Below are 24,358 nucleotides of genomic sequence, written 5' to 3' on the forward strand. Positions count from 1 at the left end.
CCTACAAGATCTTATTAGGTCTGAATGGCAAAAATTATGGAGTTCAGCTAAATTTGGTCGATTCACATACTCGTTGATTCCCAATGTTTCCAAAACACCCTCCCTTGCTGAGATGGATTTTTACTTCACGCAAGCTGTTACAGGCCATGGTGTATTTCGCTCCTACCTTTTTAAGAAAAAACGTGCCTTATCTCCATTATGTAGCTGCGGCAAAGACGAGAATGAGACAGCAGCTCATGTTTTACTAGTTTGTACACGATTCAAAGATGGATGTCCAGATCCTCCAATCGATGTCAGTGACACTGCTCATATCCACTATTGTCGAAAAGTAGTCCAATCGCTGTGGACCCTCGAACGTAATCGATTTCATGTCATACCCTCTCCTAGATTATGAGAAATTAATATCACCCTCTTGTTTTTTTTCCCTTGTATTTTTTTTGCCCCCCCCTTTCCCAACCTAGATATAATTCGCTACTTCATTACATTATCTATTTATTGTAGTTGATATAAATTCTTACTATTTCTTGTTTGTTGTGTACTTTGGTATGGTTATGATGAGAACCAATAGGTATTCATAAGTTGTACCTTATATTACACAATAAATTCCCCCACCCCCTCGTGGGGAATGGGGACATTTGAAAAAAAAAAAAAAAAAAAAAAAGGTCTGAACAGATCTATCTGATAAGAATTCTGATCTGATTAAATCTGGGCAGATATATAATTAAACCTGGAGAACGTACGGATCTGATCTGGTTTGATCTGCTTTGATCAGATCTGTGCAATTGGATCGGATCAGGTCTTTTCTATTGGATTTGATCAGGCTTGGACAGATCTTGATCTAGTTTGGTCAAAATGGATCTCCGTGGAATGTTCAAACACGATCAGATCTGATCAGATCCAATCAGTTTTCGTATTAAGTATATGAAATTGAAATCTATACTATTCAATTCATTAGATAATATTGCATTCGAGCTCAATCTAATTACCCTACAATTCGCGTCTGCTGTTCATCTCTCAGCATTAATTGAATTATTACGATTCCAGGTTCGAATCGGAGCTGAGCCATGTCAAAGGAAAGAAAAATGCCTCAGATACCTTCTAATGTGTTTGACTTCTTGCATCCGAGTCCAGTATCGCTGAAAGAGCTATCAGCGATGGCTGTTAGTATCGAAACATGGCGTCATAAAATACATAATTATCGGAGGAAATGTAAATTACGTAAATTTAATCCATCCAAGTTGCAAATCTCATCAAAAACCGTATTTCCTAATTTACCATCAGTGATTTATGATGAAATCGACGAATACGTCACAAAATTGCGATCTTCAATGACTGATTGGTTAATTGCGCATTATGGAGAAGGATTTCATTTGCATTATGATCATCAAAATGATGTTTTGAAAGACTTCGATGATTTCGTGTGCGATTACAACGGCACTATAGATTACGTTAAAACCGCCGAACGTATGATGCGGTGTGATCGATTTGACGTGGATAAAAAATTCCTTGTGGCTTGTATATATTTTTTCAAAGACGATATTATACGATTTTGGCCATTAGTATGCGAAAAAATAGACCTAAGTGTGATTGATTTTGACGTCAGTCCGCTATTTTATTACTGGATTTGTCGTCTCAGAAATGAATTTCATAAGATACCTTTTGGAAAGTACAGTGATAATGATACCGTCGATGAAGAAATGTTGGACAAATGCATGTCCGACAATAGACGATGCGTAGAATATTTTTGGAACTGAATACCTTTATATAGTAAAATGCGGAAAGCTAGGAATCTTATCTGGTATGATGATGAGTCCTTTACTAGGTTCATTTTGCCAAAGTTGAACAAACAACAGGTCTTAAGTCTTATCTATAAAACGGATGACGGAAGCTTGGTGGAAGCGTGGCTGAAAAATCACAATTACGATGTAGAGGTTATTATACAACTGTGGACGCGCTTCAAACACCTGATACCACAATTAGGAGTAGATCGGTACAATACTTTCGAGTATCTGATTGCAAGGATATTGATTCATAAGCCTACAGCTATGAGCTACAGAGGTACAAAGGTTGAAAGTAAGATTGATGATAGGTACGTCGATGTGATTAGCAAGAAGTGGGCATATTTGGGTTCTGAAATGAGGAATAGTGCTTTGAATAATTTTAAATGTTCAAAGTTCGATATTTTATTCGAGAGGGTGCTGTTTACAGGACCACATCCTTGTTATCATCCTTACAACGTCGGCATCCTTCTGGCTATTCTTCCTTATGTCACTTTTAATGACAGAAATAAATTTTGGAATCGCGCTTGGCCGAAATTGATCGATCGCACACGAGGTGAAAATTTGCAACGCCTGATGGAACTGTGTTTTAAAACCCAAGATGAGATTTATCAGTTAAAACAAAACGTTTTGGCTAAAAGCGGCGATGTAAGAAGGCTGTGTGTTGAGTATTTGAGAGATAATTGCTTCGATGATGCGAATGATCTTGTTGATTTCTGCTGCCCCGAAATACAAACAGCCCGAAGCTTGAAACAAGAATTACTGCAGTCTGCTTTTCTCAAAGTCAGTGATCAAGATAGCAGACTGAAACTTGGCATTTTCTCTCATATCGAACGATTTAATGCATTCATCAATAGTGCTTTTGAAAGTGTGGAGCAAGCCTCGGATTTCAAAAATCAAATGATTTTGTCGCCTTTTTTCCAGCCCCGTTTGCTGAAGATGGTGAAATCAAATTGTAAAAAGCTTATGAAATTCGTTGACGCGTTTGTTTCTTCGGAAGAAACTCTAAAGGTGATAAAAAGAGATATACTCGAATCTGTGAAATCATATCATCGTAAGCGTAAATTTGGCAAGTACGTAGAATATTTAGAGCATCGGGATAGATTTTTATTGTGGTGTTTGGGAAGTGCAGAAGAAGTATCCAAGTTCGAGCAAAGATATTCGTATATTGATATTACCTCAGATTAACTCGGATGATTATTTTGATGATTATAGTGGGTCTCTTATCAATGTTTATGATGATTGTAATTTAATTTTTCACTAGGTTTTGATAAAGCAAGGGAGGTGTTGAATACGTAAAAATTTCTAGATTATTATTGTATCCTACTTGTATTGTACTTGTTTTCAATGGGTTTTGATTCTGCTTGCGATGTTTTGTTTCATTTTATTATTATTATTATTACTATAGGACTATACGTATAGACGTACCTTATTCTTACGTATCGTATTATGTTAAGTTGTCAATGGATATGAGTACTGGAATCGTCAATTAAAGGTTTAAGCAACAATTTTTATTTTTTATTCTTTATGATTCCTAAATATTGTGTGATATAGAATGGAGAATTAATTTAAGGAATTTTTCACAAGGAATTAAAGGTTCGAGTTAATAGGTAGGATAATAAATAGGTATCGGAAGAAGATTGATAGGAAATGGAATATTACGAGCATAGGGAAGTAGGAACATTTGTAGGAAGATATAATAAAACCTAACTATATATCGCAATACCTTCATAAAATCAGTTTCCATTACCATAATAAAACAAAAGAATCTTCTACACGAAAATAAATTTAGAAAAGCCAAGAAGGTATTGAGAAGACATCTCGATATGCTTTTAGTATTCAAAGATAGATCAAATTAAAACATTTTTGATTCGATAACTTCACATTAGTGAATGTCAAAAAAGGTAGGTAATCTCATGAATCGAGATATTTCAATTTAGAAAAATAACACAGAGGACCGAAATCCTATATCGAGATTCATAATCGAACCATATCAATATAATAAATAAAATTAAGCCAAATTCGGCTATTTCAAATATACATCACTAAGTCTAATAGCCTTATAATCAAGGCATATCGTAAAGGACATTTCACCTACAACCTACTCACCACATCATGGCAGAATTGCCATTACCGGCAACTCTGTTGCTAGGCTTCTACTCAGCCATATCGATGAGTTCAGCTCAGGTAGATAAATCAATTAACTCGCTAAATAAAATCTCGAAAGGTAATTCAGTTCAGATCATTGTAATAAATGCTTTGACTATATATACATGGACTGCTATCTCCTATTGTTGTTGAACGGAATCGTGAAGCCAAAGCAATAGAGGTACTTAATCGGGACATGGGCTCTGAGCATGCGCGAGATTTTGTTGCAACGAGCAGTGTGGTTGTTGGAACGTAGGAGGGTGTCCATCGTTGGTGATTGGAAGGTGTGAGCGCGGTTCGGATTCCTGCGCGCGCATGAAAATTCCCGATGCTCCCGATTAAGTACCTGTATTACTTCGGCTTCATCAGTGACAATGAAGATAGCAGTCCATGTATATATAGTCAAAGAATAAATGAAAAATATCACATTGAAAACAAATACATAATTAATAAAAATAGGAAAAATAAACGCATAAACGCACGTCTATATTCATACACGGAAATTCTAAAGTTACTTGAAGCTAGAGTCAAAAGTTCCAACAACATACCAACTCTAGATTCAAGTAACGCAATCTAGCATCCAATTTGTTCAATTAGACTGAGACTTCCAAAATTATAGCCATCTATACTACAATTGAGTGCTGAGAAAGTGGTGAAGTTGTGAAATTTTATAACAATCAAGTACATTGATGCAGAAAAATGTGTTGAGGTTGTTACCTACCTGTGCTTATGTGGCCTAGACGATGAAAAGCAATACATTAATAGATAGCAGGTAAATTATTGTTGATGATGATGAATGAAGTCAACTTGAGAGCTACTCTATGTTTTGGAATTATTTATACTTACTTGTAATTATTCTTGTTTCACATTTCTAAACTCTAAACCTAATCACACAAAAAAACGATTCCCATGATCAACCTTTCAAGATGTTGGGTTTTAATTTCATTGAAAAGTGGATTCAGTAGATTCTAAAGAGTAATAAAGTTTGCAACGTGAATTTGAATTTTTTTTCACTATTTAGTTGTTTCTGTTTGAATTTGAACTTTTTCATCAAGATTTGACAATTGTTGAAGAATTTTAAAAAATTGTGTTTTTTTTTCAAAAACTAGGTAAGTAGGTAGGTATTTATTTTTCAAGGTCTGGCGAATTATTTAAAATTTGGGAGTTTTTGTTGTTTTTCAACGTTTGATGAGTTATTTGAAATTTATCTGCACATTGTACATACCTAATACCACTACCTATGCATAAAAATAATCAAGTTGAATAATTTTTGAAACTTTTTTCAAAATTGAGCATCTTCTTTCATTTAAGTAAGTAACATTTTTTTTACTCATTTGGTTGAGATTTTTTTTCAAAATTTCGACAGTTTTCTTTTCCAAGTGTGGGAATTTTTTCAAATTTTTTCTTTTATAAAACAAATTGCCAGTTTTTTTTCGAAAATTTGCTAATTTGCTTTAAATTGAACGTTTTTAAAAATTTGGTCATTTTTCAGTAATTTGGTATTTGTCAAAAATTTGGTATTTTTGAATAGATATGTCTCGAGCAATTTTTCACGTTTTTTCAAAGATTGATTTTTTTCATTTAGGTAGGTAATAGGTACCTATCAGTTTTATCAAATTCAAAAAATTTAAAATTTTCAAGTTTGATTGTTTTTTTTTGAAAAGATAAAATTAACTTTTTCAAGAGTTGCCATTTTTTCCCACATTTTTGTATATTTTTTTTACAATTTAGCAATCTGTAAAAAAATTACCTTTCCTGACAAAATTCGCCATTTTCCCCCTTTTTTATTTTTATGAAAAAGTGATTGCCATTTTTTCCAAAAACTTGGCCATGGCTCAAAAATTTTATCGATTTTTTTTTTCAATTTTGTATTTAAGTTATTGTTAAATTTGTTTATTATGCAGTTCTATCAAATACAAAGATTTTTGAGTTTTCAAAAAAGAATTTAGAAATTGTACGTATTACAAGATTTGGCATAGCAATAATGCATCTTTTAATCGTTGGTAGTGTTTATCAAAATGTGAATTTGAAAATGAATTAACAGCAATTGTTCAAATTTCCTCATTTTTTTAAAATTTTGAAGTCTTAAAAAATTTAACGTTCTTTGAAAAAATTACATTTCTTTTCAAACTTTTGCATCATTTTCATTTTCATTTTTTCCCCACAAATTTCAGATATTCATTTTCCAAAAGTAACAATTGAAGGGTTCCTTTCCAAGTCGGCCTAAGTCCATTTTTTTCGTTTCGAGAAAAACACAAATAAGTGTTTTTCTCGCCCTTCCGCTTCAATAATAAATGATGTGATTATATGGTTGTGAAGCTTGATCTTTCTGCTTTAAAGTACCGTATTGGTATTTTTTTAATTTTGCGTATTTTCAGCTCCAGAGCGCGTCAAACAGTCAGAAAAAGTGGACTTAGGCCCATTTGGAATTATCTGATGTTAAAAATTTCGAAAAAGAGCTGAAAAACGCGTTTTTTCAAAAAAAAAATTCACGAATCATTAATTTAATACATTTCTGAAACAATTTCATTCGAAGCACCTTCAAATTTCGTCTCTCGAAAATCGTTGAAAAACTTGAAAAAAAACCGGCACAACCGCACTTGTATACAAATTCTTAAAAAATGTATGATTTAGGCCACTTTGGAATAATCAGCTGTTTTTTCGAGCCGGCAAAACAGCGCTCCTGAGCGAAAAAAGTAACGCCAGGTGTTGGGACAAGGTGATAAAGGTGTTAACCGACCTGTACCAGCAGATGGCGCTGCTAACTCAAAAATGATAAAAATGGACTTAGGCCGACTTGGAAAGGAACCCTTCAATTTTTTAATATTGACACTTTTTTTCAAAAAAAAAAAAAAAAAAAAAAAATGGTGATTTTTGAAAAAGCAGATCAGTTGTTATTATTTGAGTAGGAAGGATTACTGTAAGGTAACAAGAGATGAATGATCTCCTTAATGACTTAGTCAAAAATATCCTTTTAGCGGGGAGATTTATTGGATACCTAGCTAGCTTGGTTAGGCACTGGTCTCGAATAATCAAACCAACTCTAACACACACAGAATAAATACCCAAATGAACATATAACAATTACTATGTACAAGATATATTTTATTAACGTTTCAACAACATTCATTGTATACATCATTTATGCCAATATATAGTATGTAACAAATGTGATTCATTTTAATAAATATGATAGGTACCAAAGAAAGTAGGTACAAATCTCTGCAGGTCATGGCAATTAACAGACATTGATATCTTATCCAACTATATTTTCGCTATAATCAAAAGATGCAAACAGGGCCGGACCCAAGAGCATGTGGCCCACCAAAATATCCCATTTTAGTGACCCTGATTTAGGGCTCCTCAATTAATTGGCCAAATTTTTTTCTACCATTTTCTAAAGCGCAGGACACTAAGCATAAAAAATCATTCAGAAATTTTTTAAGTGGTCCAGTTTTTACCTCAGCAGCCCAAATATGTCCCAGCCCACCAAGATTTTCTTGGTCACTCAGTGGGTGGGTCCGGGCCTGTATGCAAAAGAGTTTAATACATTTGCAAGTATCAGATCATTGTCTTCTACTTATAATAAAATGACTTCATCAATTAACTAGATTAGGCTATAATCAATTCAGTGGAGACACCACCTTGTAAGTACATACCTACTTACCTAACACTGCTGACCGTCTCACCATCTCCCTTAGCCTACCCCAATAATAGTGGCTGTCAATGGCTGCGTTACTTTATAGAGGACAGATAAACATGAGCTCCAATTTGTAGATTATGCCATGGATCATCCCAAATTGGCCAAAAAAAGTAACCAAATGTTGGATTATATCTTTGGGTGAATCTAACTTAACAAGATATTTAAAGCACATTAGCACCAAGTAAGTATTGGGCCGCTATGAAAAACAATGTGACTTGAGGTAAATCCTTGCCACATATTGATAAATAGAATTATGCTCAACTTCTATCATTGACAAGACTCCAACCACTGGGAATAGCAGGAATCAAGTGATTGTACATACTTCTGGTCTTTGGCGCATAGTGCAGTTACCTTCAAGTACATCCTCTAACACACACTGTATAATTTCCCACATTACCATGCATCTTTACGTCATGGGATATAAATAGCATGATGTAAGGATACATTATTAGAATAACAACCTAAGCGGTAAAGGCATATTGCACCATATCAAACTTTTCAAAAGTTTAAATTTTGAAATGTTTAGGTACAAAGCAGAGCTGAAAACAGTTAAGCTACCTGCTTATCGGTATCTGGTTAAAATAGAGTTCAACGAGTACCCGGATCCGCGGGTATTACCCGGATCTGAAAATTATCCGGGTCTACCTGGTTCCTTTATCCGGGTAGAAAAATTCTAGAAAATGACGTAATTTTGAGCAGTTCATCTTTATATCGCTAGGATCGCTATATAAAGATGAACTTTTTTCGTCACTTTGATTTGGCAACGTCGCATTTTTCATTGTTTTTCACTACCCAGTTCCGTACCCGGGTAACCGGGTTGCTTTCCGGGTTGAACCCAGAAACCCGGTTATCCGGGTACCCGTTGAACTCTGGGTTAAAATACTGGTCTAACCAGCTAGTAGCTGGTATCGAGTTGATTTGGGTACAGATAGTAGCATATAGTGAGCACAACCCAATCATTTTCACACTTAGTCTGCGCACGCACCCCAAAACTTGATAATGTGTAAGTGGGAGGAGTTACAATTCGATACCTGTCATTTGTACCTATTTATTATTACAAGTAATAATACATATTTCTAGCTCAAAAGTTCATCTCACACCAGTAACTTGATTATTACGATTTTAGGTTCGAATAGGAGTTGAACCCTGTCAAGAACTAGAAATGGCTGAAATACCTTGCGATGTTTTTGACATCTTTTGTCCGAGTCCAGTACCGTTGAAAGAACTATCAGCGATGGCCATCAATCTCGCAATGTGGCGCTGTGAGGTGTATAAATACCGGAGAGACTGCTTATTAGATGAATTCTATCCATCCAAGCTTAAAATTTCATCTAAAACCGTATTTCCTCATTTACCATCCATGATTTATAAAGTGATCGATGAATACGTCCCAAGATTTGGATGTTCTATGAATGTCTGGTTGAAAGAACACTACAGTAGAGTATTTCGTTTCCATTATAGCCATCAGAATGACGTTTTGAAAGACTTTGATCATTTCGTGTGCGATTACAACGGCACTATTGATTACCTTAAGACCGCCGAACGTATGATGCAGTGTGACCGATTTAATGTGGATAAAAAATTTGTTGTTGCTTGTACTTATTTTTTTGAAGACGATGTCAGACGATTTTGGCCCCTTGTATGTGAAAAAATCGACTTGAGTGTGACTCAGTTTTGGAGAAGCCCGCATTTTTATTACTGGATTTATTGTCTCAAAAATGAATTAGATCAGCTTCCTGCCACAGGGTATTATGATGATGATACTGCCAATGAAATAATGTTGAACCATTGCATGCCCTCCAATAGACGATCACTTGAATATTTTTGGGATCGAGTACCTTCGAATAAACGAATCAAAATAGCTGAAGGTATTCTAAACAATTGTGAAGATTTATTTACTAGGGTTGTTTTACCAAAACTAAACGACAACGAGATTAATGAACTTATCAACGTGCGAGATTGGTTGGGAAATCAGAATTACGACGAAGAGCTTATTCTTCAACTGTGGACGCGCTTCAAACACCGGATAAATTCGAGTACATTCAAAGATATGGTTAAAAGGATGTTGAGTGATACAGCTACGACCGACAGAGAGCTAGAGTATGAAGTTGAGACTGATAAAAGCTATATCGAAAGGATTCGCAAGAAGTGGGTATATTTGGGTTCTGAAATATGGAACAGTGCTCCAGATAATTTGAAACAATCAACTATCGGTGATATTTTATTCTGGAGTGAATTGTTTACTACAACAGATTCTGAAGTTCATTATCCCTATGATCCGCGCAACGTCGGTATCCTTCTGGCTATTCTTCCTTACGCCACTTTCGAGGATAGAAACGAATTTTGGAATCTCGCTTGGCCCAAATTGATCGATCGCACGCGAGGTAAAAATTTGCAACGCTTAATAGAACTGTGTTTTCAAACCCAAGATGAGATTTCTCAGTTCAAGCAAAATGTTTTGATTAAAAGCAACGATGTAAAAAAGCAATGTGCTGTGTATTTGCAAAGAGATCGTATGGAGGATGCAAATGATCTTATTTATTTCTGTTGCCCCGATATGCAAACAGCCAGGATCTTCAAACTAGAATTACTGCAGTCTGTGTATCTCTGTTCTGAAGCTCTTAGAAGACTGAAATCTAACGTTTTCTTTCATAGTATTTCACTTTAGGGATAATTTCTAACGAGTGTGAGGAAGAAGGAGGGGGGAGGAGTGCATGTTGAATATGTACATGCAACTACAAACTCTCATTTGTAGATGGTAAATTGTAATACTGACTAGTTTTTATTCAGCTAAGGAACATGCTGTTTCGTGTTTCTACCTATATTATTTTCTACATACGTGAATATTTTATTCTTATCCATTTATTTATCAAATAAGTTGTGTATCATGTGCAAGTGCCTTTTTAGTCACGCACAAAGCTGTCAATAGATTTGAAACACTTGTTCGAGTAATCAATTACAATTCTTTAATTGCAATAGTGTTTTTTTAACGTCAACGTGAGAGCTCATATTATTGTGGATTGTGGAAATAAAAAGGTAAGAAGTGAAAATTTGATCCAGATACCTACTTGTACTTAAATCGAAGGTGTGTAACTAATCCTACCACGATTAGATAGGTAGGTATTAGAATTTTTTCAGAATTTAGCTGATTAGATTCTGTGTAAATTCAAACTTTTCAATCATAATTTGGCCATCTTTGTGAAGAATTCATTCATTTTTTGGTGGCAAAATTATTTACTTTTCAAAGTCTGACAAGTACCTAGTTTAAAATTTTACATTTTTGTTGGTTTTTCAAAGTTAGGCAAATTACTTATTCAAAATTTAATTTTTCGAAGTTTTTGTTTCAAGTTGTTATTTTCATCCATTGATTTGAAGTTATTTTTTCAAAATTTGTATCAAGCGTTTCGAATTTTTTATCCAATTGGAATTTTTTTCAAGTTGGGTTTTTATGATATTTAGCATTTACCCCCAAAATTTGATATTTTTTTCATTCGACTTGAAAAAAAAATGTTGGATAATTTTTTGAAAAATTTGGTAGGTAAGTAGATTATTCTTTTCTTCAAAATTTTGCATGGTTTTTTAGAAGTTTCAATTTTTATCCATTTTGCAGTTTTATTGAATTTGAAACGTTTCAATTCAAGTTTGAAAATTTCGTTACAAATAAACATTTTTCAAAAATAAATACGTGAGTAAGTGTGTAAGTACCTATTTTTAAAAAAATTTATCAGTTTTTTTTAGAATTTAACAAACAGTGTCTTTTGCGAATTTTCGAGTTGTCGTTATTTAAGAATTTGGTTCTTCTTTTTTATGTGGCATTTTATTTTTTCGATTATTTTCTAAAATTAGTTAGCCAATTTATCCTAACCCGCATTTTTTTTGTTTTTTTTTGTTTGTTTTAAGCTTCTTTGTGCAGCTGAAAAATTGGCAAATTGTATTGGTTGAATTCGTGTTTTGGAAATTCTTCATCAGTTACCTTTTTAACTATGCCAGTAGGTACATCAAAAGATATCAGTTCTGAAACTGGGAAAACCCTACCACGAGAAGATGGTGTTGAAGTTTTTTTTAATGAGTTTAGCTGATTTTGTGTAAATTTAAACTTTTTAATCGTAATTTGACCATTTTTATGAAGGATTTGCCAATTTTTTTTTGTTGCAAATTTAGCTAACAATAAGTACCTACTTTTTAAAATCTAACAAAGTGTTTCAAATTTTACATACATTTTTGATAGTTTTTCGAAGTTTGGCGAATTATATTTATCTAAGATTTAGCAATTGTACCTACCTATTCATCAAATTGGACATTTATTGAAGTTTTTGTTTCAATTTGGCATTCTTATTCCTAAATTAGGATTTTTTTTCCAGAATTTGTATCAGTGGATTCAAATTTTTTATCCAATTCAAATTTTTTTTCTTCAAAATTTGACTTGATTTTTTTATTCTGAAATTGTTTTTTTTTAAATTCTTCATTTCTCTCCAAAATTTGAATTTTTTTCTATTCTCCTTAAAATAGAATTGGCAGGTCATTTTTTTGAAAAATTTGGTAGGTAAGTAATGATTATCAAAATTTTGCAATTTTTTTCATTTTGCAGTTTTATTAAATTTAAAACGTTTCAATTCAAATTTGTAAATTTCGTTACAAAATTTAAATGTTTTTCAAAAGTAATTAGCAGGTAAGTAATTAGTTACCAATACTTACTTATTTTTTCAAAATTTGACAGTTTTTATTTCGGTTTTTTAAAATTATTTTCCAAAATTAGTTGGCCAGTTTTTTTATCTGTCTTTTTTTTGTATATAGGTATTTTAAATTTGCACTTATTTGAAAGTCTTATGAATTTTTTTTTGAAATGAGGTAGTTTTTATCATAAAGCAGGTTTTTTTTTAACTTGACATTTTGTTATAAGGGGGATTGGAATTATTGGTATAGAGGAATAGGGCTGACATCCCTTTATATGGTGTTTAGGTTAAGAATTATTCCTTACGTGGGGAATAATTACCATGGTCCAGACTAGCTCAAATTCAGACACTGGGTAACTCCAACCCTCCATATACATCATACTAGAGAGTGTAAAACAATAAATAAACCATACTCGTAAGGTGTACTGAATATGTTTAATCGTCGTAATACACAGTATTTATAAAGCAGAGTCTTTCGGCAATCACACAAATATGTGATTCCGAGGTTAAGCATAATTAAAATAGCACAAACACATTAAATGGGAAATATAACATGTTCATGTTATTCACTGGGGTCCAAGCATTATTATTAAATCAACATAAATAAATTTAAATGAGAACATGTAAAATATTCATGCAGACTTACTGAGATTTGCTAATTGCAACGCATTGCAATTAAGTAGCGATATGCAATATTTACTGACACTGTCACTGTCCAGCCGTCTCTCCGTTGCACTCCCAATACTTGAGGCATTCGACGAAAATTAAGAGTTGTTCGCGATATTTAATCAAAATGATAATTTAATTTAGCATCGTTTAGCAGAGATATTTAAATTATGTTAATGCGTTATTTGAATGAATTTCAGAGTTATTTATTTAGTTTTCACTAGTTATTTATGAGTTATTTTCACGAATTCACGAGTTATTTATAGAGAGTTACTTAGATGGATTTTACAATCAATACCGCGAATATCGAGAATAAAAACCAATGGCACGAACCAATAATAGATATTTCAAATAGCTATTGTCATGGTTAAATTTCCACACTAGAAGTGGTACAGACAGTAAAAAGAAAGACACAGGCAAGATGCCTGTGCGTTTGTGCATCTGATATGCCAACGGATCGACACATCAATCGAGGGTGACTTAACTCCAGAGAGCTCGAGATTCTGATGCTAAGTAAAGATCTTATTTTTCGCGATGTACCTGGTAGCTACCAGAAAACATCGCGTCTATTAGAAACGCCCACTTTACCATACTTCCAGTATAAGGGTTGTTCTTTTAGAAGAAGGAGAACAGATCGCACTTTCTCCTCTCAGGGATGATTATCATCATTTCCCCTATCGCGATAATTATAACAATACATAACTGCTAGGCAGTTGGGCCACACTTGTACCTTACAATTTTCTTCAAAATTTGATATTTTTTTTCAACTTTTTTTTTCATTTTTTGCAATAAGCAGTTCTCTATACAGATTAGATCATCAGATCAGATCGACAAAATTGATTCGTTATGCTCGAAGGAGTAGAATCTGATGAGATCTTTTCATTTGTTCATTCCGATGTATGCCTGCATGATTTGGCATTGATCAGATGTAACCTGGCCTGATTTGTAAGACCCGATCTCCTAAAAAAAAGGAGATTTTGACCAAATTCAGTGAAGTGAAGACCTCTGTTTTGAGATGAAAGACACTTGGAAAAAATGTTAAGTCCGGAGGTCCTCGAGAGCATCTTAGAAAAAAATCACGTTTTTTTTCGCTTCAACTCCCAACTCAACTTGTGTCAAAATTGTCTAAAAATGTAATTTTGTATTTTGAATTTGATTTTAAAATAATATAAAATGTGCTACAAAACCTTCACTAGTTTTAAAAAGCTCATGCCAATAAAAAATATTCTTCTTATCAGGCTTCCTTTTGCAATTGAAAATTGGCAAATCGTGTTTGTTGAATCTGTGTTTTGAAAATTCTTTCTTCTCATTTTGCATCAATTATCTATACCTAAATACCTACGAGTATGCCAGAACATCAAGATAATTTCTGAAACTGGGCAAATATTTTGTGACTCGATGGTTACAGTATTATTGTTTGGAATACAGCTAGTGGTGCCAATGTTTCGATTATTATCGCTTAACTTATATTTTTTTAAAAATCGAGAAAAAAAATCCAAAAACTTACCTATTTTAAATTTTCTCGAATTTTTATAAATTGGTAATGATGTGTTTTTATGTTTTTGCGTTGGTAACTAATGAGAAATACCTACTTATTCGAGAAGAAAAAACTTGGAATTTACCATTTGATGTGATCAGGTGTGGTTTGATCAAATTGGATGAATTGATCGAAATTCTAATCTGATTTGATCTGGTCAATGTGCTGATTAGATGAGACCCAAATCCAATATTTTTCCCCCAGGCATGCTTGTGTATTAGGAACGAAAGAATGTGAATCTAGAACCATTCAATATATACTGACGTACGTACATCTTCATTCCATTATCTGTGCGATCCTCGTCGAATTTATTTATTTCTCGAGTATGTTCTGAGGTCTTTGAATGAATGTACAATAATTAGAGAATAATTTCTCATTTAAAAAGCTCGTGTGCTAGCTTAACTACATCATCAGCTTCAGTGAGGTGTTAGGAAAGGAAAACTAGTGTTTGAATTTCTGTTTCAAAAGTATTGTTTGAAAAATTATCGACTGCTTTTGAAATACTGCAGACTGCCTTTGTGCTCACTTCCATTATTTTTGTTAATGTCTCTAGTTGGAGTGTTCATATCACACCATTAATTCAAATATTACGATTCCAGGTTCGAATTGGAATTGAGCCGGGTCAATAGAAAAAAAAATGGCTGAGATACCTTCTGACGTGTTTGACATCTTGTATCCGAGTCCAGTATCGCTGAAAAAACTATCAGCAATTGCTGTTAGCCTCGAAACATGGCGTCGTGAAGTGAATAAATTTCGTAGGAACTGCGAATTAGAAAAATATAATCCATTCAAGCAGCTAAACTCATCGAAAACTGTATTTCCCGATTTACCATCTACGCTTTATGGCTTGATCGATGAATATGTCATAAGATTGGGGTCTTCGATGGCTGTTTGGTTGAGAGCACATTTTACTGAAGGATTTTATTTGCATTATAGTGATGAAAATGATGTTTTGAACGATTTCGATGATTTCGTGTGCGATTACGATGGCACTATTGATTACGTTAAGACCGGCGAACGTATGATGCGATGTGATCGATTTGATGCGGATATTAAATTCGTTGTCGCTTGTATATATTTTTTGGAAGACGATATTAGACGATTTTGGCCATTAGTATGTGAAAAAATAGACCTAGATGCGATTGAGTTTTACTCAAGTCCACAGTTTTGTGACTACTGGATTCGTTGTCTCAAAAATGAACTTGATGAGATACCTTTCGGAACGTACAATGATAACGAAACCCTCGATGAAGAAATGCTAGACAAATGCATGTACCTGAAGTACGGTAATAGACGATGTTTAGAATATTTTTGGAATCGTATACCTTCGGAAAAGCAGATGCAGAAAGCTGAGGATCTTATCGTTTTTCACGATGATTTGTTTACTAGGTACATTTTACCAAAACTCAACGACCAACAGATCAGCCAACTGATCAATACGGAGAGAGAGAACTTGTTGCAAAAATGGTTGGAAAACGTGGATTACGAAAATGATCAAATTCTACGACTGTGGATGCGCTACAGAAACATGATAAATGCGAGATGTTTCGAAGAAGCGCTCTCACACATGTTGCACAGAAGCAAGCTTCCCCCTAAAAGGCACAAACGCGGAGCCATACAGGATGAAAGTAATAATAGTGATGCTAAAAGCCGTCACGAACGGGTTTACAAGAAGAGGACATATTTGACTTGTGAAATGTGGAATAGTGCTCCGGATCATTTGAAGCGATCAACGATTCATCAAGTTTTACACAATGGTTTTATGTTTGTAGACACGTATGCTCCATACGACGCCGGCATCCTTCTGGCTATTCTTCCTTACGCCACTTTCGAGGATAGAAACAAATTCTGGAATTCCACTTGGCCTAAATTAATCTGTCTCACGCGAGGCGCAAATTTGCAACGTATGATGGAACTGTGTTTTAATACCCAAGATGAGATTTCTCAGTTCAAGCGAAATGTTTTGGCTAAAAGCGATGATGTTGAAAACCTCTGCGTTGAGTATTATTTGAAAGGTTACTGTTTTGAATATGTAAATGATCTTGTTGATTTCTGTTGTCTCGACAACGTACAAACAGCCAGAAGCTTCAAACAAAAATTACTGCGGTCTGCTTTTCTCAGTACTCAAGATAGCAGTCTACAGTTAGGCACTTCCTTTCATATCGAAGAATTCAATGGTTTCATTTTGAATGCTTTTGACAGTGAAGATCAAGCCTCGGTTTTCAAAAATGACGTGATTTTGTCGCCTTTTTTCCAGCATATTTTACTGAAAATGATAGCGTCGCAATGTAAAAAGCTTATGCAATTCGTCGATGCGTTTGTTTCTTCGAAAGATACCTTGAAAAAGATAAAAACACAAATACTCGAAGCTGTGAAACAATATTATCTGAATCGTAAACGTTGTGGAAACGTATTACCTGTAGAGGACCGGGATACGTTTTTATTGTGGTGTTTGGGTAGTAAAGAAGAAATTTCGCAATTTGAACGACAATATTTTGTCTCTGATGCAGATGGATCATCGTCAGAATGACTCATCGTGGAATGATTATTTCGATGAGTAGGTATACGTATACGATTATGGACCTTTCATTAATGTTTATTGTTTATGATGAGTATATTTATGATTTCATTGGTGGAGGGGGGAGGGTGGTCGTAGATATTAAATATAAATACATGCAACAATGAATTTTCATTTGTAGATTATAATTATTGTAATAGGTACTTATTTTTGTTCAGCTAAGGATATGCTGTTTTATGTTTTTATTTATACGTGATTATTAATTATTCTTATCCATTTAGATAAATATTGCATCATAAATTCAAGTGCCTTGATTAGTCTTACACGAAGCTTTCAATAGATTTAGATATGTACGTATGTATTTACTTGATTGATCAATTATAATTATTCAATCGCGATATTATCGTATTTTTTTCAAACATTTGAAACGATTACAATGAAAATTGAAAATTATTGGAAGTCCCAAGTGGTCTTTTGTAGGATGAGATTGAAATGGCTGCCGATGAAAAAAGTCAACTTGATAGCTCTTATTGTTGCAATTTTATATTTGAGTTTTTTTTTCAAATTTGGCATTTCTCAACCAAACTTGTTTTTTTTTCCAAACTTCATCGAAAAACTCTCAAAACAGGTTGAAAAGTTCGGAAATTTGAAAATTTGAAAAATGCGTGTCTCATCTTCCACAAAAAAAATTCTGAAGTGTTTGCAGAATGCCTTGTCAATGAAAAATTGAAAACTTGATTGCATTTTCGACACTCTTCTCCTTCAAAAAATTTATAGAATGACGAAAACATTAAAAAAAAAAAACAAAAATGAAAAACTGATATTGTGTGAAATATTGAACTACCATCTCCCCCTCTCACCCTCCTCCAAACCAATAAAAGAAGTAAAATGTTTGAAAATTTTTTTGCCAAAAGTCCTGCTTAGAGATGTGCACTTTTCAGAAAAGTAATTTTGGTGAAATGAAAAGTGAAAAGTTCATTGAAAAGTGTGAAAAGTTGTGAAAAGTGTGAAAAGTAAATCGTACGTGAGTCTCATTTTAAAGCTCTCTGCAAGAGCTTCAAATTGATGTATTTTTTGCCCATCTAAAACACTCAAAAAAACAAAATCAGTTTTTTCCACCTAATTAATCAAATAGTGGTAGTTTTGAGCCTTTCTTGAGCCTCTAACATTTTTGGGGTTTTCAGTTTTGAAAAAAATGTAGTACAAAATATCAAAAATGGGTGCTGAATTGCGAAGGTTGAGGAGTGGAGAGAGTGAAACTTGATATTTGACTTCATCAATGAGGTCAGTGATCTCTGATGAGTAAATTGATTGGTCACTCGCTTTTTTTTTTTTAGTGAAAACTGAAAAGTGAAGTGAAAAGTAGGAACTTTTCTTTTCAACTTTTCATTGAAATAAAAGTACTTTTCACTCTTCACTTTTCAGACTGCACATCTCTAGTCCTGCTCAAGTCCTATTTTTTCATTTTGATATTTTTTTAGACACCTTGCTGCAGAGGTGTACCGATCGGTGGGGGGGGGGAGAAGGTGTGAGACACTCCCCCTCTTAGGAAGAAAAAATTTAAGCGAAAAGTTGAGAATTTTTGGGAAAAATTGGGTGAGTTAAAAAAAGTTGAGAATTTTGAGAAAGTTGAAAAGAAATTTGTGTAAGCAGGGAAAATCAAAGAATTACCAGCAGGAGCCATGGGTGTTTACTTCTTGAATTATACATTTTCTAAAATTTTCGCCTTCAGATCATTTTCCTTTTCCTTCCTCCGACCAAAGTTAATTGACTTCTCCCATCAGAAATAATTTTGTTTTACTTGAAATAAGTATTCAAAAAAAAAAAAAAAGATCTCTCCAACGCATTTCAGCCAAAACGGCCAGAAAGTCCCCACTTCTGATGATATATCAAAAAATGCCCCATTTTTCGCCAAAAATTCGAACACAATAACTAAATCCTTATAAAATTGGCCAAAATTGGTTGTTTTTAACAAAATAGAAATGATTCCGTAAAAAAATGAAGTATTGTGATTTTTTGAGAGATTTTGCGCTCGCTCGTTGAAATCCCATCCATATTTTAGAAAATAATTATTTTTAATTTCCTGAAAACTTGAAAATGCTAAAGCCACGAAAATCAACTTTTTGCATTCCCATCAAAAATTCAAGAATGATGTTGTTTTATTCTGTATTATTTTTGAATTTGATTTTCAAAGGTCAAAAAGCTTTTAAAAACACGAAGAAATTGAGAATTTTTGATTTTTGGTTTCAATGCCAACCTTACTATAAGACAATTCAAATTTTTTGTCAAATATATAAAGGCATTGTTTTTAAAAATTTAAAATAATCCAACATTTCTGTGTCCAACTCCCCCTTCCAAAAATCTGGTCAATTGCACTAGGCAACGGCAAATTTGTGTTCTGGTTGAAAATGGGTCTAATCGATACCTCAGACCCTAAAACAAGAAACAGAGTAGGGTTTTTCAATTTCAGTTGTTTTTATGGTCAGGAGAGATGATCAAAGTTGCAAAAATGGCCGTTTTTGCCCTACTTCAAGTGTTTGTAGCGATACCGACATAAGTATTGTTTTGCGAAAAAAAACAAGGTCATTTTCGGATTTTACGCACTTTTCTAAGCAAACTACTTTCCCCGATTTTTGATTTTTGAAGTTTCAAGCGCATACGGAAGATTTTTATTATTGTATAATATTTTAAAACTGGGAGCGCGCGACGCTAGCGTTACTCCACCACGTAACCGTGGCGCGGAACTGTGTTCCCCCTAAGTTCGAATTGAATTTTTCGTATTTGGAAAAATTAGTCTTATGCGCTTTAAACTTCGAAAATCAAGAATCGAGGAAAGTAGTTTACTTAAAAAAGTGTGTAGAATCCGAAAATGACCTTGGTTTTTTTCGCAAAACAGTACGGATGTCGCTACAAACTCTTGAAGTGGGACAAAAACGGCAATTTTCACAACTTTGACAGTCTCTCCATGACCACAAGAACAACTCAAAAGGCAAAATGTGAAAAACCCATTCGGCACTGTTTTTTGTTTTAGGGACTAAACTATCAATTAAGCCCATTTTCAACCCAAACACATAAAATAAAGTCAAAAGAAGTTGCTTAGTGTTATTTATTAATGTCTTTAGTTCAAGTGTTCATCTTTTCATCTCACACCATTAATACAATTATTACGATTCTAGGTTCAAATTGGAATTGAGCCGAGTCAAAAGAAAAAAATGGCTGAGATACCTTCTGATGTGTTTGACATGCTGCATCCGAGTCCGGTATCGCTGAAAAAACTATCAGCAATGGCTATCACCCTCGAAATGTATCGTCGTGAAATGAATAAATATCGTAGTAACTGCAAATTGGAAAAATATAATCCATACAACGTGGTAAACTCATCGAAAACTGTATTTCCCGATTTACCACCTACGCTTTATGGTTTGATCGATGAATATGTCGTAAGATTGGGGCCTTCAATGGCTTTTTGGTTGAGCACACATTATGATGAAGGATTTCATTTGCATTATAGTCATCCGAATCATGTTTTGAAAGACTTCGATAATTTCGTATGCGTTTATAAAGGCTCTATTGATTACCTCAAGACCGCCCAACGTATGATGCAGTGTGATCGATTTGATGTAGATAAAAAATTCGTTGTCGCTTGTATATATTTTTTGGAAGACGATATTAGACGATTTTGGCCATTAGTACGTGAAAAGATAGACCTGAGTGTGATTGAGTTTTGGAAAAGTCCGTTACTTTATTACTGGATTCGTTGTCTCAAAAATGAACTCGATGAAATACCTTTCGGTACGTACAATAATAATGAAACCCTCGATGAAGAAATGTTGGACAAATGCATGTACAGTAATAGACGATGCGTAGAATATTTTTGGAATCGTATACCTTCGAAAAACAAGATGCGGAAAGCCGAAGACCTTATCTATCATCATGATGATTCATTTACCAGGTACATTTTACCAAAACTGAACGACCAACAGATCAGCCAACTGATAAATACGGAGAGAAAGAACTTGTTGCTTGCTTGGTTGGAAAAAGTGGTTTACGAAACAGACCAATTTCTACAACTGTGGATGCGCTACAGAAACATGATAAATGCGAGATGTTTCGAAGATGCGCTCTTACAGATGCTGCATAGAGGCAATCCTCCTCATAAAAGGCAAAGACGCAGAGCCTTAGCCATTCAGTATAGTAAGATTGTTGAAAGCGATAACAAACGGATTTACAATAACAGGACGTATTTGACTTGTGAAATGTGGAATAGTGCACCTGATCATTTGAAACGATCAGCCATTCATAAAATTGTACACACGGGTTTTATGTTTGTAGGTAGGTATGAGTGTGCTACATACGATGTCGGCGTCCTTCTGGCTATTCTTGCTTACGCCACTTTTGAGGATAGAAACAAATTCTGGAATTCCACTTGGCCTAAATTAATCTATCACACGCGAGTTGCAAATTTGCAACGTATGATGGAACTGTGTTTTAAAACCCAAGATGAGATTTCTCAGTTCAAGCGAAATGTTTTGGCTAAAAGCGATGACGTAAAAAAGCAAAGTGTTGAGTATTTGAGAGATAATTGTTTCGAAGAAGCAAATGATCTTGTTGATTTCTGCTGCCCCGAAATACAAACAGCCAAAAGCTTGAAACAAGAATTACTGCGGTCTGCTTTTCTCAGTGCTCAAGATAGCAGTCTACAGTTTGGAACTTCCTTTTATATCGAAGAATTCAATGATTTCATTAGCAATGCTTTTGACAGTGAAGATCAAGCCTCGGCTTTCAAAAATGACGTGATTTTGTCGCCTTTTTTCCAGCATATTTTGAAGAAAATGATACCATCGCAATGTAAAAAGCTTATGCAATTCGTCGATGCGTCTGTTTCTTCGAAAGAAATCTTAAAAAAGATAAAAATACAAATACTCGAATATGTGAAACTACATTATCGTAAGAGTTAACGTTGTGAACATGAATTACTTTTAGAGGACTGGGATACGTTTTTATTATGGTATTTGGGTAGTAAAGAAGAAGTTTCGGAATTTGAATGACAATATTTTGTCTCTAACTTAGATGTACGTATCATCGTCAGAATGGCTCATAGCGAAATGATTATTTCGATGAGTACCTAGGCATTTTGTACCTTCCATTTATGTTTATGATAATTATATTTAAGATTTCTTTGGTGAGGGGGGGGGGGGTGGTGGTCGTGGATGTTAAATATATGCCACAACTAATTTTTCATTTGTAGATTATAATAATTATTGTAATACTTACTTATTTTTGTTCAGCTAAGGATAAATGTTGTTTTATTTTTTTATTTATAGGTTATTATCATATAGGTTCTTATCAGGTTAGATGAATAATAGTGCATGATAAATGCAAGTGCTTAAATTAGTGTGACATGGAGGTTTCAATTATATATTTGGATATAATTTATGTACTTACTTGATTAATCAATTATAATTTTTCAATCGCGATATTGCCTTTTTTTCAAACATTTGAAACGATGATATTAATGAAAATGATTCGATATCCCAAGTGGTCTTTTGTAGGAAGAGGGTACTATGAATAAAGATATAGCTGCTGATGAAAAAAGTCAACTTGAGAGCTCTTATTGTTACAATTTTATATTTCTTGGGTCTAAAAGTATAATCGCGCAAAGAAATTTCTTTCAAAATTTGACATTGATTTTTATTTAAATTTAAAATTTCTCTTCAAAATTTGAATTTTTTTCAAATTTTACTATAGATAAAAATTGAAAAATAATTTTGCAGTTTCATCAAATTTTTTATTTTAAGACTCATTTATAACTGAAAAACTAGAAGAAATAATTTTATTTATTTTATTTTATTGGGTGCCATAAACAGCTACTATGGCTAGGGGCACCTATTGAAAAGTTGAAAATTCCAACTTTTCAATGAAAAATCACAGAAATTTCAATTACTGATTATAAATGGGTTCATAGAAAAATGACAGACGAACTTTTCAATTATTTTATTTTATGTTTTTCAATTGCATACCATTATAAATGAGGCTAAAGTTTGAAAATTTCCTTACAAAATTCAGATATTTTTCAAAACATTTTTTTTTTTTAAATCTTGGCAGTTTTTTCAAATTTTGACTTTGTATTTTTTTTAAAGCTTAGCAGTTGTTTTCCAAGTTGTCATTCAATTTTGGCATTTCGTTTCATTTGATTATTTTTTTTGAAAGGTAGGTATCCTAATTTTTTCAAAACTTTGCTTGTTTTTTTTTCAAGGAATTTGTACCTACTTATTTGTCAGTTTTAAGTAGATTTTTAAGAAAAATTTAGTAGTTTTTATCAGTTTTTTTTAAATCAAAATTTAACATTTCTCCAAAATTTGGTAGGCCTATTAAAGAAAAAAATTCTCATACCTATTTTTTTTTTCAATTTTCGTAATGGGCAATTCTAGGGATTGGATCAGATCAGATCACATCAGATTACGGCAGATAAACAATAGCAGAAAAAGGACACAAAAAAACCTATACCTACTCGTACAAAAAGAAGTGCGAATTTTAGATTTTGGATTTCAGTCTAACAAGCCTGAATTAAGAATATTTTTCCTTTGATTGAATTGAATAATTAGGTACCGAAGTTTTCTAGTTTTTTAATATTTCTTACCTACATTTTCTCATATCAGATGAGAACTGTTGTGAGTTGGTCATTTAGTCCAGTCATTTTAGCAAAATTTTTAGTCGAACCTCGAAAAAATTGGGGGAAAGCTGAATTTCACATTATTTGTTCGGATTGGTATCTAAAACAACCCATCAAAAGTTACACCCCGCAACATGCCGGCTACCCCCGCAAGAGGTCATTAACCTTGGCCGATACAGGGTTTTCGGTTGTATCGCCGAAATGAAGGGTCCGAGAGGAAAAATGATGGAACAACATTTGTCTACGCTAAATTTCCTATCAGCATGACCAATTCAGCGTTTCCCAAAATGGCGATTTCACATTTAGTGAGGAGGAGGAGGATGGGGGGGGGGAGTTTTCAATTTTGTGAAAATTGTTTTAAAAAATGAGAATCTACAATTTAAAACGTGAACTTGATTCACGATAGACTCGAAAATATTTTGACCAAAGTTGCACATCGCAACTTGTCTGCTACCCTCGTAAGAGGTCATTAACCTTTGTCAGTCTACGTTTTTCCGCTATATCGCCGAAATGAATGGTCAGAGGGAAAAAAGTGATTGAACTAAAATTATTCTACGTCAAATTTCCTATAAGCATGACCAGTTCAGTAAAAATAATTAATATTTTTCGATTTTTGGTGAATTTTTAAATAATCAAATTTAGGTCAAAAATGAGAAAAAAAA

General features: G+C 33.6%; 1 protein-coding gene across 11 annotated transcripts in view; it reads left to right on the forward strand.

Moving 5' to 3' along the window:
• Positions 1-24,358, forward strand: part of LOC135848253 (uncharacterized) — a 260,195-nt gene that overhangs the window by 112,698 nt on the left and 123,139 nt on the right. Inside the window, exon 4 of one of the 11 annotated variants that reach the window (XR_010559340.1) lies at positions 1,045-3,286. The exons of 8 other annotated variants lie outside the window; for them this stretch is intronic. Coding sequence is in view for 2 of the 3 variants with exons in the window: in XM_065368104.1 (XP_065224176.1) it covers positions 15,143-17,035 (1,893 nt within the window). In the remaining variant the exon portion in view is untranslated. Of the gene's footprint in view, positions 1-1,044; positions 3,287-15,104; positions 17,422-20,199; positions 22,501-24,358 lie in introns of those variants that run through there. 2 more of the 11 variants (XM_065368113.1, XM_065368104.1) reach the window with 2 other exon arrangements.

This window comes from Planococcus citri, chromosome 5, assembly GCF_950023065.1.
Source record: "Planococcus citri chromosome 5, ihPlaCitr1.1, whole genome shotgun sequence".
NCBI classification, from domain to species: domain Eukaryota; kingdom Metazoa; phylum Arthropoda; class Insecta; order Hemiptera; family Pseudococcidae; genus Planococcus; species Planococcus citri.